Here is a 20,153-nt window from a genome sequence, read left to right as displayed (position 1 = left end):
CACAAACAGATTTGAGTAAAACCCCTGTCCCTGTTCCGATCGTGGAACTGGATGGATTACTCCCATTAACAAGAGCTCTTGTACGCAGCGTAGAAACGCCTCTTTCTTTGTCTGGATTGTTGACAATCTTGACAGATGAAATATCTCTCTTGGAGGAGAGTATTTGAAGTCCAGAAGGTATCCCTGAGATATTATCTCTAGCGCCCAGGGATCCTGAACATCTCTTGCCCAAGCCTGGGCGAAGAGAGAAAGTCTGCCCCCCACTAGATCCGATCCCGGATCGGGGGCCCTCAATTCATGCTGTTTTAGGGGCAGCAGCAGGTTTCCTAGTCTGCTTGCCCTTGTTCCAGGACTGGTTAGGTTTCCAGCCTTGTCTGTAGCGAGCAACAGCTCCTTCCTGTTTTGGTGCAGAGGAAGTTGATGCTGCTCCTGCTTTGAAATTACAAAAGGAACGAAAATTAGACTGTCTAGTCTTGGCTTTGGCTTTGTCCTGAGGCAGGGCATGGCCTTTACCTCCTGTAATGTCAGCGATAATCTCTTTCAACCCGGGCCCGAATAAGGTCTGCCCTTTGAAAGGTATATTAAGCAATTTAGACTTAGAAGTAACATCAGCTGACCAGGATTTTAGCCACAGCGCCCTGCGTGCCTGAATGGCGAATCCTGAATTCTTCGCCGTAAGTTTAGTAAGATGTACTACGGCCTCCGAAATGAATGAATTAGCTAGTTTAAGGACTCTAAGCCTGTCCGTAATGTCGTCCAGAGTAGCTGAACCAATGTTCTCTTCCAGAGACTCAATCCAGAATGCCGATGCAGCCGTGATCGGCGCAATGCATGCAAGGGGTTGCAATATAAAACCTTGTTGAACAAACATTTTCTTAAGGTAACCCTCTAACTTTTTATCCATTGGATCTGAAAAAGCACAGCTATCCTCCACCGGGATAGTGGTACGCTTAGCTAAGGTAGAAACTGCTCCCTCCACCTTAGGGACCGTTTGCCATAAGTCCCTTGTGGTGGCGTCTATTGGAAACATTTTTCTAAATATCGGAGGGGGTGAGAACGGCACACCGGGTCTATCCCACTCCTTAGTAACAATTTCAGTAAGTCTCTTAGGTATAGGAAAAACCTCAGTACTCGTCGGTACCGCAAAATATTTATCCAACCTACACATTTTCTCTGGTATTGCAACTGTGTTACAATCATTCAGAGCCGCTAACACCTCCCCTAGTAATACACGGAGGTTTTCCAGTTTAAATTTAAAATTTGAAATATCTGAATCCAGTCTGTTTGGATCAGAACCGTCACCCACAGAATGAAGTTCTCCGTCCTCATGTTCTGCCACCTGTGACGCAGTGTCTGACATGGCCCTAATATTATCAGCGCACTCTGTTCTCACCCCAGAGTGATCACGCTTACCTCTTAGTTCTGGTAATTTAGCCAAAACCTCAGTCATAACAGTAGCCATATCCTGTAATGTGATTTGTAATGGCCGCCCAGATGTACTCGGCGCTACAATATCACGCACCTCCCTCTGAGCGGGAGATGTAGGTACTGACACGTGAGGCGAGTTAGTCGGCATAACTCTCCCCTCGTTGTTTGGTGAAATTTGTTCAATTTGTACAGATTGACTTTTATTTAAAGTAGCATCAATACAGTTAGTACATAAATTTCTATTGGGCTCCACTTTGGCATTGCAACAAATGACACAGGTATCATCCTCTGAATCAGACATGTTTAACACACTAGCAAATAAACTTGCAACTTGGAAATACAATTCAATTAGAATAATATTAAAACGTACTGTGCCTTTAAGAAGCACAGAAGATCTATGACAGTTGAAAATTAATAAATTGAAACAGTTATAGCCTCAATCCTTGTAAACAACACAACTTTAGCAAAGGTTTAATCCCATTAGCAAAGATAACAAATTCTGAAAGCAGGAAACAAATTACAGAATAAACGTTTTTTATCTCAGTCAAACTATAATTCTCACAGCTCTGCTGAGAGAAATTACCTCCCTCAAAATAAGTTTTGAAGACCCCTGAGCTCTGTAGAGATGAACCGGATCATGCAGGGAATACAATGAGTTGCTGACTGAAATATTTGATGCATAGTAAAAGCGCCAAAAAACGGCCCCTCCCCCTCACACACAGCAGTGAGGGAGAACAGAAACTGTCAGAAAAACAGATTAAGCAACTGCCAAGTGGAAAAATAGTGCCCAAACATTTATTCACTCAGTACCTCAGTAAATGAAAACGATTTTACATTCCAGCAAAAACGTTAAACATAATCTCTAGTTATTAAACAGCTTTATGTATTTCTTACAGTGTAATTCTAGTGAAGTACCATTCCCCAGAATACTGAAGTGTAAAGTATACATACATGACATTATATCGGTATGGCAGGATTTTCTCATCAATTCCATTGTCAGAAAATAAAAACTGCTACATACCTCTATGCAGATTCATCTGCCCGCTGTCCCCTGATCTGAAGTTTACCTCACTCCTCAGATGGCCGAGAACAGCAATATGATCTTAACTACTCCGGCTAAAATCATAGCAAAACTCTGGTAGATTCTTCTTCAAACTCTGCCAGAGAGGTAATAACACACTCCGGTGCTATTTTAAAATAACAAACTTTTGATTGAAGATATAAAACTAAGTATAATCACCATAGTCCTCTCACACATCCTATCTAGTCGTTGGGTGCAAGAGAATGACTGGGAGTGACGTAGAGGGGAGGAGCTATATGCAGCTCTGCTGGGTGAATCCTCTTGCACTTCCTGTTGGGGAGGAGTAATATCCCAGAAGTAATGATGACCCGTGGACTGATCACACTTAACAGAAGAAATATATATATAGGAGTCAAATGGAAATAAAAATTTATGCTTATCTGATAAATTAATTTCTTTCATTATAGTGAATGTTCACAAGATATCATATGTGGGATTAATCTCTAATCCACTAGGAGGAGGCAAAAACACCCAAAATAACTTTTAATCCCTCCCACTTTAGCATAATCCCTCAGTAATACATATTGCCAAGAGAAAACAGAAAAGCATGAAAGATAAAGGAGTGCAAGCTTGCAGAACTGTCCTGCCAAAGCTGTCTCAGAAGAGGAAACCTGTCAAAATGGTAGAACTTAATAAAAAGTATGTAAATAGGACCAAGTAGCTGCCTTACAAATTGGTTCAATGGAATTTTCATTACTGAAAGCCCAAGAGGTGAGGACTGATCTAGTAGAATAAGCAGTCATTCCTGGCGACAAAATAGGCCTTCCGACTTAAAGTCTTAAAGGAACAGTGTACGCTATACTTTTGCATCTGTAAATCAGTGCAACATACTTATTTAATATGTGACATCTGAATAATGTTTTGCAAAAAAGCATAAATTATAATTTCATAAAAAAAGCCCCCTAAATACATCCTAAATTGTTAGCAGGATAGGTTTGTTACCTGCTCACTCTCTTTGTGTACAGAGAGTTCCCTGTGTGTCTCAGCTTTGCTATTTACCACACTGCGGATATCATAATAATACTAACAATAATACACAGATCACACAGCTGAGTCACCGGCTAGATATAACATTTTCTCCCTTTGCTGGGCAAAACACATTGAAGAGGATGCCAGTGCTAGTGACACTTTGCCTGTGTGATCCACAGTTGCTCTCAAGGGTGCACCACACAGCTGTGCAGTATGTAGTGTAGAGGGGGTGGTGTGTATAATGTATAACTGGGTATATATGTGTATGGAACATGTCTTTTTTATGTAATGTATTAGGGATATCCCCAGCATACTACTGTACAGTGGCGGCTGGTGAATTTTTAGGATGGGGGTGCACAAGACCCTGCCCCTTTTAGAAAGCCACGCCCCTTTGAAAAAACACGCCCCTTTTTAAAAACCACGCCCCTTTTGACAAGCCACACCCATTTTTAAAAGCCACACCCCTTTGTAAAAGTCATGCCCATGAAATAGCCCCACCCATTTGAACCAGCAGTGTTTTTGGTCATCTTCTTCTTGAAATATCCAGCCCCGGCCTGGGGGTAACTTCAACTGAAGTTTGTGACTGATTCCTCAACATTATTCTCAAGTATCTGCTGATATTGAGTGGAATCCATGAGACCCTCAACAATATTCCCAGTAGTACAGGTCTTTGGAGGTGGTCTGTGGGCTGTTTTTGACCGTTCTTATCATCCTTTGCCTATCCTATATTTTACTTGGCCTGCCACTTCTGGCCTGTGGTCTTCCATATCCTCACCATGCTGACTATGTTCCTCACAGTGGACACTGACATCTTAAATCTATGCAATAGCTTTTTGTAGCCTTCCTCTAAACCATGATGTTGAACAATCTTTGTTTTTAGGTAATTTGAGAGTTGTTTTGTGGCCCCCATGTTGCCACTCTTCAGAGGAGAGTCATAGAGAACAACTTGCAATTGGCCACCTGAAAACCTTTTCTCATGATTGGATACACCTGTCTATGAAGTTTAAGGCTTAATGGGCTCACCAAACCAATTTTTTCTTCCAATTAATCAGTGCTAGGTAGTTACAGGTATTCAAAGCAACAAAATAACAAGGGTGCACAAATGTATGTACCTGTCTAATTTTGTTTTGATGCATATTGCACATTTTCTGTTAATCCAATAAACCTAATTTCACTACTGAATTTGTACTGTGTCCTTCATTTATTTGATAGATCAAAATGAAATTACTGATCCAAACAGCCAATTATTTTTAACTGAAAATCCTGGAAATTGTCAGAGGTGCCTAAACTTTTGCATACAACTGTATATGATTTCATGCACTCAAACTGTATTAAAGTAATGTACTCAGATATGAAATATATTTTTATGAAATGTAACATCAATTATATATAAATACTATGCTCCAATACAGCTCACAGGCACGATATCTAAAAAATATACAAAAGGACCATTTGTTAAAGTTTAAGCTTCAAAAGATTCTTTACTTCATCGCTTAATGAGATTAGATCTCTACAAACAAGATAACCATGTTACCTCTCTGGGGTGACAGAGAAACAATTCTGTACTTTAGTTCAGATATGCTCAATCTTCAGGAAATTAAGTAATTATCCCTTGTATGATATACAAATGATGAGACTAACAATACTTTTGAAGGTGTGAATCCACATATACGTCTGGAAAGGTTTTCTAGGTCAGAATCGATGCAAGCATATAGAAGACAAAATTTCATATGAAATGACTTGTACCTAATTTTCATATAGTTTTATATACTCCTATACTTTATTAAGCAATGACTTCAAATATGGAATATATTTATATTAAAGTGGGATAATAAGGAAATATAAATATTGTTACAATAAATTAATCACTACAGAATTCTAATTAAATGCAATGTAATATCAGAATATGAAATGATTAATCAATTGATTTCAAATAGTTAATAGTATAGCTGATTATTATTATCATACTAAGTATTAAATTACAATCCTTTTAAGTCTCCCAATATGTAATGAATCATCGCGTTCATCATGTCCTCGAAGTGAAAGCTCAAATGCGCCGGAAAATAGAATACAATTCATAATTTTGGAAAGAACATAACGATTTGTGGTTACTTGATCATTGTGTTTTTTAACATTCAAACAATATGCACTGACAAGTTGTTGGCGAATATCAATCCTTCATAGCAAATTAAACTCTAATGGGGAGTATAAATGTGATTGGTAGCAATTATTTATATTTTTGGAGTTAAATGTGATAAATCGGCGACACCATAACTCACCCAACTTGAATCACCACTTTGTTTTTCAAACAGGAGACAATAAAAACAAGATCCTGTTTGCAAAATGACTATTAAGTTAATCTCTTAAGATATTATCAGTAGTAAGTATATATATATATATATTTATATATATATTTATAATATTTAATATTATGACCATGTCTAATATTTACATTAATATACAAGAATCCATACTCTTCAGTATACTCATGTCTAGTCTTAAAATATACATGCTCAGTTAAATTATATAATAACATATATATTAACCAAATGATTAATCAAAGCTGCGAAATAATAAGTATCTTGAATGTACATTTATGAAAATATATATATTCCTGGATTTAAAGAACCTTCCACTTTATAGAGAAATAAAACCACATCTCAATTATTGTTGCCCTAGCCCCCAGTGTTCGATATTAGGCAATGCAGCCAAAGGCCGTGGCAACATTTATATAAAAACACCAACATTTGACTTTCTACAAAAGAAGATTATTTCTATTACACTAGTGCTTAATAATTAACTTCAAAGGTAAAGATTAAAACAGAATGTTGATAACTCAAGTACAATTTTTGTAAATTAAGTCAATCCGCCTGTCTTTTTTTGAGGCAAATAAATCAATAACATTTTCGGTGAATGTAGGCATGTCATTGATCAATTGTTTTTCAATTGTGAGCATGGCTAGAGCAGTCAGTCTTTCCTCAGTCATGGTGCTCCTTAGAAATGTCTTAACTCGTTTTAAAGTTGAGAAACATCTCTCAGCCTCAGCAGTTGTCACGGGAATAGTCGAAATAATTTGCAACAGTTTGTAGGTCTCCGAGAAAGTACTGTCCAAGTTATTTTCTATTACAAACTGTAGAAGACTGATGGCACCATTCATATTTCGGAAATCTGGTCTTCTGTAAATTACTCCTAGTTCAGTTTTCAGGCGATCTTTCTGTAATGTGTGATAAACCGCTGATGTTTGTTCATAAAGCTGATTTGGAAAATTTTTCTCGTAATCCGCAAATTTTTCCGCTTGGAGGAGAGAAACAGCCGAGTAGTGAGTTATAAAAGAAAATCTATCTTTTACTTGATTTGTGATAACATCGCATATCTCTTTAGCTGCCACAGTCTGAGCAATGTGAATATTTTCTCTCTTCCTTTTCCTAGATGTTTCCTCTGTTTCTGATATCGTCATGGTCACTGTGTCCATTCTATTCCTTTCGTTTTCCATTGTCTGCTGGAAAGTGTTAATATGTTTTCGAATAAGTGCCGCATCTGTTTGTGTTTTCTGAAGTTGGTTGTATAACACATCTACATGTGGCATAATATTGTGAAAAACTGTAAGCCAAAACACGAATACCGAGTCTTGTAACATACGCCGAATAGCCCCTGCTTGATTTATAGCTATTTCTTTTTTCGATGTTGACTCTATTTTTTCCATGCATTCAATTAACTGTTCCTTGTTTTCAAAAACTGTATTGACGGTTCGACTCTTGAAATTCCACCTGGTGGCTGAACCATGAGGTATCCTTCTTCTAACAGTTTCATCTAGAATAGCTATCCTTTGTGGCGAGTTACTAAAAAAGTTAGTAATGTCACTTAGATTTGAAAAAAATACTCGAACTTGTTGATTTTGACTGCTTGCTTGGCTGACAATTAAATTGAGCTGATGTGCATAGCAATGCACAAAATGTGCATTCTTGTAGGTACGTTTAATTATAGCCTGAACACCTGCATGCTGACCACTCATCACGCTTGCACCGTCGTAACTCTGCGATATCAGTTTCTCTGGGTTGTCTATAACTTTTTCCAAAGTAGCTTGAATACACGTAGCTAAAGATTCTGCATCATGTCCAGCTGGATTAGTGAATTCCCAGAATCTCTCAACCGGTTGTCCGTTACCTATAATGTATCTAAAAACAACAACCAATTGGAAGGCAGATGAAACATCAGTAGTTTCATCTGCTATCACTGCTACAAAACTTGCTTTTGAGATTTCCTTTTTTATTTGGTTCTGGCAAACAGTAAGCATACAGTCTAATAAATCGTTTTGAATTTCTTTTGACGTTCCTTTAAAAACAGTGGCACTAGCGAGATGTTCTTTTAGAGATGCATCAAGTTCTGCTGAGAAGTTTATAAGACCTCTGAAAATGCCTGGATTTAATGAATCATCGCGTTCGTCATGTCCTCGAAGTGCAAGTTCAAATGCGCCGCAAAATAAAATACAATTAATTATTTTCGAAAGAACATAACGATTTTTCGTTACTTGCTCATTATGTTTTTTAATATTTAAACGATATGCACTGTCAAGTTGTTGTCGAATATCAACCCTTCCTAGCAAATTAAACTCTAATGTGGAGTTTAAATGTGATTGTGAACAATTATGTTTATTTATTTTTTGATTTAAATGTGATAAATCGGCGACACCGTAACTCACCCAGCTTGATTCACCACTTTGTTTTGCAAACAGGAGACAATAAAAACAAAAGAGTCTGTTAGATAATTCACAGCCACAAATCCATGGATATTTATCATATACCTCGGGTTTGAATTCTCTTTTGAAATCTCTAGTTTTACATTTTGTCACCTGGATAAGGTTAAGCATAGGTGTTGGCCTGAGCATTTTAATTTCAATTTTTCTTTCCATGGGTAACGTTGAAAAATGTAATTGCTTTAGCTCAGACACACTGATTTTACTAAGTGCCATCTTAACTGTTAGTTTACACACAAAGAACAGTCCTTTGCTGTTATAAAATATATAACTTTAACTAGTTAAATTGCCTTGCGGCTCTTATAAAATATATAACTTGTAGGTTAGTAGTTTTGCTGTTATAATATAGATATATATATATATAACTTTGAGACAAGTAGTTTTGCTGTTATAATCTATATATAACCTTTAGACAAGTAGTATTGCTGTTATAAAATATAAAACTTGACTTAATAGGCAAGTAGTTTCACGGTTGGTATCAAATATATAACTTGTAGGTAATTAGCTTTGCAGCTGTTGTAAATTATACAACTTGTAGGTAAGTAGCTGTGAAGCTGTTATAAAATATATAATTGTTTTACAAACTATGAGACTCTCTGCAATCTGATAATAATTCTAAACTAAAATAGTGTTTTAAATAGTATTATTACAGCAGGCAGCAGTGGCCGTGACAGCCGTCAACGGGCAAGGTCAACTACAGTCTAAAACTAGTAGGCAAATAGTTTTGCGGTTGTTCTAAAATATATAACTTGTAGGACTGTAGGTAAGTAGCTGTGAAGCTGTTATAAAATATATAATTGTTTTACAAACTATGAGACTCTCTGCAATCTGATAATAATTCTAAACTAAAATAGTGTTTTAAATAGTATTATTACAGCAGGCAGCAGTGGCCGTGACAGCCGTCAACGGGGCAAGGTCAACTACAGTCTAAAACTAGTAGGCAAGTAGTTATGCGGTTGTTCTCAAATATATATAACTTGTAGGACTGTAGGTAAGTAGCTGTGAAGCTGTTATAAAATATATAATTGTTTTACAAACTATGAGACTCTCTGCAATCTGATAATAATTCTAAACTAAAATAGTGTTTTAAATAGTATTATTACAGCAGGCAGCAGTGGCCGTGACAGCCGTCAACGGGGCAAGGTCAACTACAGTCTAAAACTAGTAGGCAAATAGTTTTGCGGTTGTTCTAAAATATATAACTTGTAGGACTGTAGGTAAGTAGCTGTGAAGCTGTTATAAAATATATAATTGTTTTACAAACTATGAGACTCTCTGCAATCTGATAATAATTCTAAACTAAAATAGTGTTTTAAATAGTATTATTACAGCAGGCAGCAGTGGCCGTGACAGCCGTCAACGGGCAAGGTCAACTACAGTCTAAAACTAGTAGGCAAATAGTTTTGCGGTTGTTCTAAAATATATAACTTGTAGGACTGTAGGTAAGTAGCTGTGAAGCTGTTATAAAATATATAATTGTTTTACAAACTATGAGACTCTCTGCAATCTGATAATAATTCTAAACTAAAATAGTGTTTTAAATAGTATTATTACAGCAGGCAGCAGCAGCCGTGACAGCCGTCAACGGGGCAAGGTCAACTACAGTCTAAAACTAGTAGGCAAATAGTTTTGCGGTTGTTCTAAAATATATAACTTGTAGGACTGTAGGTAAGTAGCTGTGAAGCTGTTATAAAATATATAATTGTTTTACAAACTATGAGACTCTCTGCAATCTGATAATAATTCTAAACTAAAATAGTGTTTTAAATAGTATTATTACAGCAGGCAGCAGTGGCCGTGACAGCCGTCAACGGGGCAAGGTCAACTACAGTCTAAAACTAGTAGGCAAGTAGTTATGCGGTTGTTCTCAAATATATATAACTTGTAGGACTGTAGGTAAGTAGCTGTGAAGCTGTTATAAAATATATAATTGTTTTACAAACTATGAGACTCTCTGCAATCTGATAATAATTCTAAACTAAAATAGAGTTTTAAATAGTATTATTACAGCAGGCAGCAGTGGCCGTGACAGCCGTCAACGGGCAAGGTCAACTACAGTCTAAAACTAGTAGGCAAATAGTTTTGCGGTTGTTCTAAAATATATAACTTGTAGGACTGTAGGTAAGTAGCTGTGAAGCTGTTATAAAATATATAATTGTTTTACAAACTATGAGACTCTCTGCAATCTGATAATAATTCTAAACTAAAATAGTGTTTTAAATAGTATTATTACAGCAGGCAGCAGTGGCCGTGACAGCCGTCAACGGGCAAGGTCAACTACAGTCTAAAACTAGTAGGCAAATAGTTTTGCGGTTGTTCTAAAATATATAACTTGTAGGACTGTAGGTAAGTAGCTGTGAAGCTGTTATAAAATATATAATTGTTTTACAAACTATGAGACTCTAATATAACTAATAAAAAATTATAAATTATATTTAAATTTATAATAAAATGTATAATAAAATTATAGTTAATATAGCAACACAGGCAGCAGTTAACTGCTTTTTTGAGAAAAAAAAAAAACTTTTTTATTTTTTTACAAGTTTGCAATCTGCAAATTAATTAATGACCTGCTTGCTGCTAATTCAACAAATTAAACTTCTTTAACTTAAACAAACTGAGTACTGAGTCAGTGTCACTGTCTGTCACTCTGATAAACTGAGTCTGAGCACTCTCTGTCTGACAATTGACAAAATAGAAAATTATCAGGGCAGGGACAGGGCCCCAGCCAGGCAAGAAACTAAGAACTAAGGATTAGGAATGGGATCCTCTCTCAGAAAATTAAATATATATATATATACTAATTAATTATTAATTTCTGCAGTCTCAGGCTCTCAGCAGGTTAACAATAAATTCTGCCCAAAACTTAATTGTTAATAATATTACAGCAAAAGATATATTGCTCCGGCTCAGCAGCAGCCTCCACTCCCTCTCTGAGCTCTCTCTCCTAGGCAAGGGAGGCAATCAGGCAAGCAAGCCGCTCTGTCTTAGCTGTCTAGGGGGCCTCTACTCTAGGCTACAATATTCAGTATAAAAAGTATTGGATTTTAAGAACTAACTATCTAAACTAACTAGGTAGGTAAAGACTAGTCAAAGTCAGTAACACACTGGCTGCTATTAGTAGCTACTAGCTAGTAGAGATCGATTATTAGCTCAGGCTTAACAACTCTGTAGAAATTCGACTGAGACACTGTGAGTCACAACACACTCCTCTCCGCTCAACAGCAAACTCAAATATGAAGTTTTCGCGCCGTTGATGCGGGGGAGGAGCTGTTGTGACGTCACGACACGTACCCGGCAAAGTGGCGTGCAGGAGCAGCCTATCCACAGGCTGGAACACTTGTCGGAAGATCTCGGCGGGTATCGGATTACCTCGGCTCGTCATAAGCAGCATCTTGTTGTTGACAAGTTGTCCCTGACCCGCCTCCCCACTCTCTGACGTTTACGTGCAGCCTATCAGGGCACAGGCTGAACTTGTCCCTCCCCACTCTCGCACAGTTCAGCCTGTGCGATAAGGCAATGTATACAGCCTGGTTGATGCCTGCAGTGAACAAGTTAGAAATCACTGACAGGCATGATAGGGCTCTAACCGCACGTGCGATAAGGGACAAAATAACATAGATAACAGACAGACACAGTGACACTGAATTTTTTTTTGTTTATTATAAAAATAAAATCAGAATTTTTATTATAAAAATAAAATCAGAATTTGATATTTGGGGGTTAAAAATAAAATATAATTTTTTCAATAGGGGGATATTGGAAAAATTATATTTTATTTAATATATTTTTTTTCCCTCTCAGCATCACAGGGGGGCACGTGCGAATGTGCACACATGGAGGAGCCTCCACTGCTACTGTAAGAACTACTGCAAGGACAGTTATTGCATGATTGTGTGCTGAACACTGCAGTCCATGTTGGCTGCCAAGAGTGAGCTCCATGTCCATCTAGGTAATTTGACATCTTGTGGGGGTGTGTTCTGTAAAGATCTTTGCTCTGTCCTTTCCTAGTGTGTTTCTCTATCATCGTTTGGAACCACCGAAGGAGGAAAATTTAAGGTAAAAATGTATTAAGTTAGAAAAGGTGTTTGCAAATGCCAATTTAAGCTTTAGACATTGTTTTGCAAAGTGCTTTTAATACATACACTGTACCCAAGGATCCTGAACCAACTTCTTCCACGCCTCCTGAAAATGGAGTTCAATTTACCCACCACTGCATCTTGCTGGGGCCACACCGTCATGCAGCTTTTGAGGAGAGAGAAGGTTTCTTGGATTGTTGGGACTGACTAGGATGAATCAGGTTTCCAAGAAATCTTGCAGGTGTCTGATTTTTTTAAGTTGCTGTAGAGGATCTTTGATTCTTGGACTGACAAAAGCAGCAAAAGCGCCCTACCCTTAGACTTTTTGTCTTGACGTAGGAAAGCTCCTTTACCTACAGTGACTGTTTCAAGAGCAGCAGTCAGTTCAGGCCCAAACAAGGGTTTTCCTTGAAAAGGAAGGGAAAGAACACTTCTTTTAGATAGTGTCAGCAGACCATTACTTGAGCCATTGTAGCACTTTACATTAATGTAATTCATTTCAATAACTGTGTCACAAATAAAACTGTTTTAAGTCTTGACCAACTTCAAACAATGCTGGAATTCTTTTAAGGAAGCTTAAAAGGTCAGAGATTTTGACACACCAAACCGCATTAGATGCAGAAACGCTAGCTACACTGACAGCTGGACAAAACATATACTGTTTTAGTACATAGGATCCTTAAACGAAGTGCAGTTCTCTAAAGCGATAGCAGTCCGCCTAGCCAGAGTGGATATTGCTCCAACCACTTTTGAAACAGTTTCCCATACCTCCAATTTTGCAGTGGGAAAAGGGAAAATATTCTTGAACCTGACAGAGGGAATAGAAGGAATCACATAGTTTGTCCCATTCCTTCGTAATGGGAAGTAGAGACTGGGAAAGTGAACTCATGTTTAGGAACAGTCTTAAAGAATTTATCAATCATTTTGACAGACTGCAGGAGGAGGATCCTCTACTCCAAGGCTATTAATGGTTTATGCTCCAATCTGAAATTAAAGCACACTTCCTTTGCCACTTCATCAGCAGTGGGGTCCTGGATTTATGATAAATCTTCCTCATAGGAGGAGATTTATGATTCTACCTTACCCCTCTTCTCGGCAGGGTATTTACACAGGTTGCTCATGAGGGATGTCCCTGATGAGCCTAAGGCCTATGAAGGATCCCCTTCTTCCACTTGCAAGTGTCTGCACAGCATGACAGCCATCAGTTCAGTAATCACAGAGTGGATACATTCAATACATCCAATAAATTTTATTTAGGTGACAGGTCAGAAGAACTGATTTGGGGATGACCCAGATGGGTTGTGAATCCCTGACCACTCTGCTTTAGGGGCAGTGCTGCACCCTGTCTTGAAAGAGATAGATTTAGCACATAAGTTGCATAACTGAGCAGGGACACACCAAAACATACAAATCAAACATAAATGGGAATGTATAACACTAAACATATAACAGAGAAGGAAAACCAGAGAATTGTCTTAGGAGGTTAGAAAGAAGGTAATAGCCAAGCATGGTCAATATAAAGGCTGCAAGACCATCTTTAAAGAGCTTGATGTTCCTGTTAGAACTTTTGCCAACGATTGTTTGAATGGTGGAGAAAGAACCAAGCAGAACTTCAAAACAGATCCAAGCCGAAGTTGAACCTCAAGGCGCAACCGTTTCAAGTCACACCCTCTGTCGCTGTCTTAATTAAAATGGGTTCCATGATAGAAGACCTAGAAAAACCCCACTTCTAAGAGAGAAACACAAAAAAGACAGTCTGGAGTTTGACAAAATGCATGTTGACAAACTACCGTCCTTTTGGGAGAACATACTGCCCAGTGTAAAAAAAGCTGTGCCTCAGTTGCAGGTCATGGGTCCACCAGCGGGATAATGACCCAAAACATACCGCAATAGTGCCCAAGAATGGATGAGAAGTAAACATTGGACTTCTATGAGTCCAGATCTGAATCCTATCAAACCTGAGAGAACTGTAGTGGCCAAAATCCCAGTTGAAAAGTATAGAAATCTTATTCAGAGCTACAGAAAGTGCATAAATCAAAAGTTAAGTTTCTGTTCTATTACATTTGGAATAAAGAATGGTGGATAACAAATACTTTTTAAAATCTTTACTTAGTTCAGAGAAAATTGTGCATTTTCCAAAAGTGAAAGGGTACCAATAAAGAATTAAAGGTGTGCCGGTACTGTACAACTGACTTTCATGTCCCTTTAGCCATACAGGTTCAAATTACAATGATTAATATTTTCCAAAAATATTAGTATTCATAAACATTGAATTAAGCTTGTGTACCAATGGCATACTCACATTTAAAGGGACATAAAACCCACATTTTTTTCTTTCATGACTCAGAAAGAGCATGCAATTTTAAACAACTTTCCAATTTACTTCCATTATTTAATTTGCTTCCTTCTCTTGTTATGCTTTGCTGAAAGTTTTATCTTGGTAAGCTCAGGAGCAGCAAAGAACCTAGGTTCTAGCTGCTGATTGGTGACTGCATATATATATATATATATATATATACTGATTGTCATGGTCTCACCCATGTGTTCCGTTTAAAACCAGTAGTGCATTGCTGCTCCTTCAACAAATGAAAACAAGAGAATGAAAATCATTTAATAATAGAAAAAAATTGGAAAGTTGTTCAAAATTGTATGTTCTACCTAAATCATTAAAGACATTTTTTTGCATTTCATGTCCCTTTAAGCTTATTACAAGTATTTTAAAAAAAGTGTACAATTCAATAATGTAGCTAACAAACTCTTCAAGCAATATTATTTGCTATCAAATGCAGTTTTATACATGTTAAATTCACAAACACCATAGCTGGTGTTGTAAAGCTGCCTCACTTGCACGCTCTGACAAGAGATCCTTGAGAGAAGGTGCATATAGACAGCTACCTACTCGCTCACAGCAACCTACTTGCACACAGGATATTTACATTGCCTCAGTGATTCCACCCCCACCCACTGCTGTGTGATCGTACCATTTGTCAGATGATATTTCTTTGCATTGCTACGCAGCCAACTGATAGCAAGATGTGCTGACTCCTTCATTACATCTCCGAGTTGTCCTGTCAGAGTTAGCTGCCCTTCTCCATCCATACGACTGGCCTCCACAAACATGATCTCACCACCCAAAGGGGTCCAAGCCAATCCGATGGCAACTCCTGGTTGGTTCAAACGTTCAAACACCTAATAAACATAAGTAGAAAATGTAATTTTAAGCAAATACACTTCTGCTATAATTCCCAGTTTGATTTAAACTGTATATACACTGTGGGAAATAATAATAATACAAGTGGAAAGGAATAAGAAAATAGTAACCTACACACAGATCCATGACACACACAATTAGAACAAATAAAATCTAGATAGAACCAGATTCCCAAGGTGTGTGCCAGAGCACAACTGGATCATTTAGATAAGCATAGAGTACAGTAGATGGGAAAAAGAGCATATATATATATATAGACCACAAGCTGGAGAACTCCAGACACTACCCTGACTGCTTCTGTAGAATCACACTGTATAGATGAGGATAATATCTGTGGGACAGTTGTAGTTTATAAATCCACAGGAAAAAACCCAGTGATAATCATAATTGTAGAAGAGTATCAGTAGATTAGGAGCACTTGCAAGGTCACAGGTGGGTTCCCTGACATTGATCATGGGGTGGAGGGGCCCTTGCAACAGTGAGCAACCTTTGCTGGAAGGGGTTTAAGATTTGTTATTCATCTGTGCAAGATACTAACCACTTCAGCTTTTGCAGATTTCCAGGTCAGCATGACTAACTCCAAACAAGTAGAAACTTAAAGGAATAGTCTAGTCAAAATTAAACTTTGATGATTCAGATAGAGCATATACTTTTAAGCAACTTTCTAATTTATTCTTATTATCAATTTTTCTTTGTTCTCTTGGTATCTTTATTTGAATGTAAGCTTAGGACCCGGCCTATTATTGGTTCAGAGCCTGGGTAGCGCTTGCTGATTGCTGGCTACATTTTCACCAATCAGAAAGCGCTACCCAGGTGCTGAACTTAAAATGGGCCGGCTCCTATGCTTACATTCTTGCTTTTTCAAATAAAGATATCAAGAGAACGAAGAAAAAAATAATAATAGGAGTAAATTAGAAAGTTGCTTAAAATTACATGCTCTATCTGAATCATGACAGTTTAATTTTGACTAGACTATTCCTTTAAATGCCTCAAGAAGGAAGGGGAAAGTATACTTCTTGGAAGCATACTTAGTCACTTATTTCAATATAGTTCCATGTGAATGTGATACAAATGTATTTTATTAATATCTGGTCCCAAATCTTCTACTACATACAGTAGGGTCCAAACATCTGAGTCCATCACCACCAACTGGTTTAAAAGTTGTAAAATATTGTAATCCGTTTATATCTATATATTACTAAGACAAATCATGTTTATGTTATATTGCCATTTATATGAATAGCCTCTTCACACATTTCCAAAAAAGTTTTCAAAATTTCTGTAACACTATCCCCTCATAACTACTGCCCTTCCTCTCTCCTACTCTTACTCCAATCTCTCTCTCGGTATTGCTATACTTCCCTCATCCCTTAAACATGCAGTAGTTACACCTATCCTCAAAAAGCCTTCTCTTGATCCAACCTCCCCATCCAACTACCGCCCTATTTCCCTACTAAAAGGTTTAAAAGGCTAGTTTATACACATTTATCACATTCCTCACATTAAACTCCCTCTTTAATCCATTGCAATCTGGATTTCGCCCCCCACACTCTACAGAGACAGCAATTATTAAAGGTACAGTCAACATTATTTTTAACAATACAGCTTCTAAATCTGCATACTTTATTCATCAGATTGAAAAGTTTCATTGACATCTGAACATTAAAATAAATGGCTTATTTTACTGTTTTTATATACTTTTGGCTCCCTAACTGGCCACCCACCGCTTCTGAGCTTTTTTTCTTTTATGACTCAGTGTCAAATAAAGAGAGCACCGATCACCTCAGCACTGTTATCTAATGAAGGCGTGTTCTCAGGCTAATACTGAGATGACATGCATGCTCATATCCTTTGCTACAAACCAGGAGCTCAAAAGAGTGGAACGACACTGTTTACATTTGTGTGACCAGTGAGTGGGTGATTCTGCAGCACATGCACAATTGCACATTGAAGATTAGTGTGTGAGTGTGCGTTGCACCGAGAGGAGTGTACGTATAATGTCAGCGTAGCATAACCACCCAAACTTGGATACAGAAAAAAAAAATTGGGGTCACACTTGACTTAGATCTTTCTTTCACTCCTTACAATCAAGACTTTGGCCAGTTCCTGCCGTTTTCACCTTAATAGCATCTCCAAAATTGTCCACTTCCTCACACAAGACAGAACTAAGATTTTAATTCACAATTTCATCATTTCATGCCTTGACCATTGCAACTCCATTCTGTCTTGTCTCCCTAGATGCCGTCTATCTCCGTTGCAATCCATAATGAATTTCTCTGCCATGCTGATCTTCCGTACAATTTGCTCCTCATCTGTTGCTCCACTCTGTCAGTTCCTTCACTGGCTTCTTCCATCCTCCAGAATAAAACACAAAATCCACTGGTTCCCCCTATATCTCAGACCTTGCCTCCAGATACTCTCCCTCCCGTCTCCTTCGCTCTGCTTGCAACCTCCTTCTCTCTTGTTACCTTCCCCTATTCCAGTCTAAAGGACTTCTCTAGAATGGCCCCTATTTTGTGGAACTCTGCCTTGCTCCACAAGACTCTCCCCTAGTTTTCATAGTTTCAAGCGTTCCTTAAAGAATCTACTGTTCAGGGATGCATAAAATACACTCTAACCTTTCTTACCTCAGTTCCTCTCCTCCTCCTTTGTCATCCCCTTGAACTCTGTTAACTTGTAAGCCTACAAGTCCAGCTGTTTTGTAGGTCACATTCATGAGAGGTAATTTAAAACAGTGCAACTTTCGGCAGGGCACTCTATGCATTAGTCTCCTATGCTACCTTTCCATATCATACCATTTATAGCACTGCGGAATCTGTTGGTGATCTACAAATACCTGATAATAATAATAATATATATTTCACTCAAAGGGTAAGAATAATCATCATTTTAATCATGTGAAATGAGCTTAGTGAGGCAATTTGGTCTCCTCAGTGCTGAAAATCTTTCCAGAGTCAAATTGCAGCTAAGTTGAAGATAAGGGAGCAGCACAATGTATACTGAATAGACTTCTTAAAACCAATTTTTTTTTTCCAAAGCAAGACAAGGCTTAAAGTAACCACACAATCAGAAGACCAGTATATCAAGCTAACATCATTATAGAATAAAAACAATATCTGCATCCATAATTCAAGCTCACTCTCATGGAAGAGTAGCAAATCAAGCATTTCTTCAAAAAGTATAGAATAGGAAAAACAATACAGAAACTAGAATGTGGAAAACTGGAAAAATGTCCCTTTAATGTTAAATTAAAAATCTTAACTTTTTTTGCAGTCGCAAAGGTAATGAAGAGGATTAATTTTCCAGCAGGTGCTAAAATGGAGTACTAGAATAATAGATGTTGTGCTTAGCTGTTGAATATGAAATTCTGTGTTGCAGAAGATTTTACCAATTTTCCAGTTACAGTAATTTACAAATGTATTTCCTTTGAATACTCTTGACTTGTCCAGCCTTTTCTCTTTCTGAACATACAAGACAACAGCAGATTTTCCATAATTGTTAGATAATTTAGCAAAACATACAATTATAAGATAAATGTTTCCGGGGGACTCCCATTAAAAACAAAAAAGGCTCGTTCAGATTATTTGTTATGTATTTTATTATTTTTTCTTCACTGCCTAATCCTCTTAACAGTTTCGATTGCATCATTATAACCACGGATTTCCCCTTGTTGTTATACAATTTCCCATAGCTGTAATCTTTTTATGTCAAACACTTTCAGTCAGTGATCAAGCCAGTGCATGAAATGCTCTGAATACATCCTGAGGCTTGCATTGCGTATATAGCCATATTAATATATTTAGGGGGGAAAAACATCCCAGACAGATACTATTTCACATTGCAGCATTAACTGGATGATCATGCAGCCCACCTGACAAGTTAGATGTGGATCATTTAATGAGATAAGCAGGATGAAACAAAGTTGTGGACTTTTCCAGAAATAGCGTTAAGTTTAGGAGTTTGCTATACTAAACATGTGTGATAAACTATAACAATAACATTCAGAAATATTTGGAATATGCAGTTCAATAATGGGAGAGAAGCAATCTGTGCCTTTTAGGTAAATGTAATGGAAAATTCAAATGTACCTACTGTTTTCATTTACTGGATAGATTGAAAAATAGCAGTAGTATGACCAGTTTCTTTTTATTAAGGTACTATAGGGGTAAGAAAAGTAAATTTATGCTTACCTGATAAATTGATTTCTTCTATGATACGACGAGTCCACGGATTCATCCTTTACTTGTGGGATATTATCCTCCTGCTAACAGGAAGTGGCAAAGAGCACCACAGCAGAGCTGTCTATATAGCTCCTCCCTTGACTCCACCCCCCCAGTCATTCGACCGAAGGTATAGGAAGAAAAAGGAGAAACTAAAAGGTGCAGAGGTGACTGAAGTTTTAAATAAAAAAATATCATCTGTCTTAAAATGACAGGGCGGGCCGTGGACTCGTCGTATCATAGAAGAAATCAATTTTTCAGGTAAGCATAAATTTACTTTTCTTCTATAAGATACGACGAGTCCACGGATTCATCCTTTACTTATGGGATACAATACCAAAGCTACAGGACACGGATGAACGGGAGGGACAAGACAGATGCCTAAACAGAAGGCACCACTGCTTGAAGAACT

The 20,153-nt window shown here is 37.5% G+C and overlaps 1 protein-coding gene across 1 annotated transcript in view; it reads right to left on the bottom strand.

The window, feature by feature from the left end:
- Nucleotides 1-20,153, bottom strand: part of LONP2 (lon peptidase 2, peroxisomal) — a 530,106-nt gene that overhangs the window by 59,997 nt on the left and 449,956 nt on the right. Inside the window, exon 14 of the mRNA XM_053719407.1 lies at nt 15,292-15,499. Within this exon, the coding sequence (XP_053575382.1) occupies nt 15,292-15,499 (208 nt within the window). The remainder of the gene's footprint in view (nt 1-15,291; nt 15,500-20,153) is intronic.

Source organism: Bombina bombina, chromosome 1, assembly GCF_027579735.1.
Source record: "Bombina bombina isolate aBomBom1 chromosome 1, aBomBom1.pri, whole genome shotgun sequence".
Taxonomy (NCBI): domain Eukaryota; kingdom Metazoa; phylum Chordata; class Amphibia; order Anura; family Bombinatoridae; genus Bombina; species Bombina bombina.
This window is presented reverse-complemented; position numbering and strand designations above follow the sequence as displayed.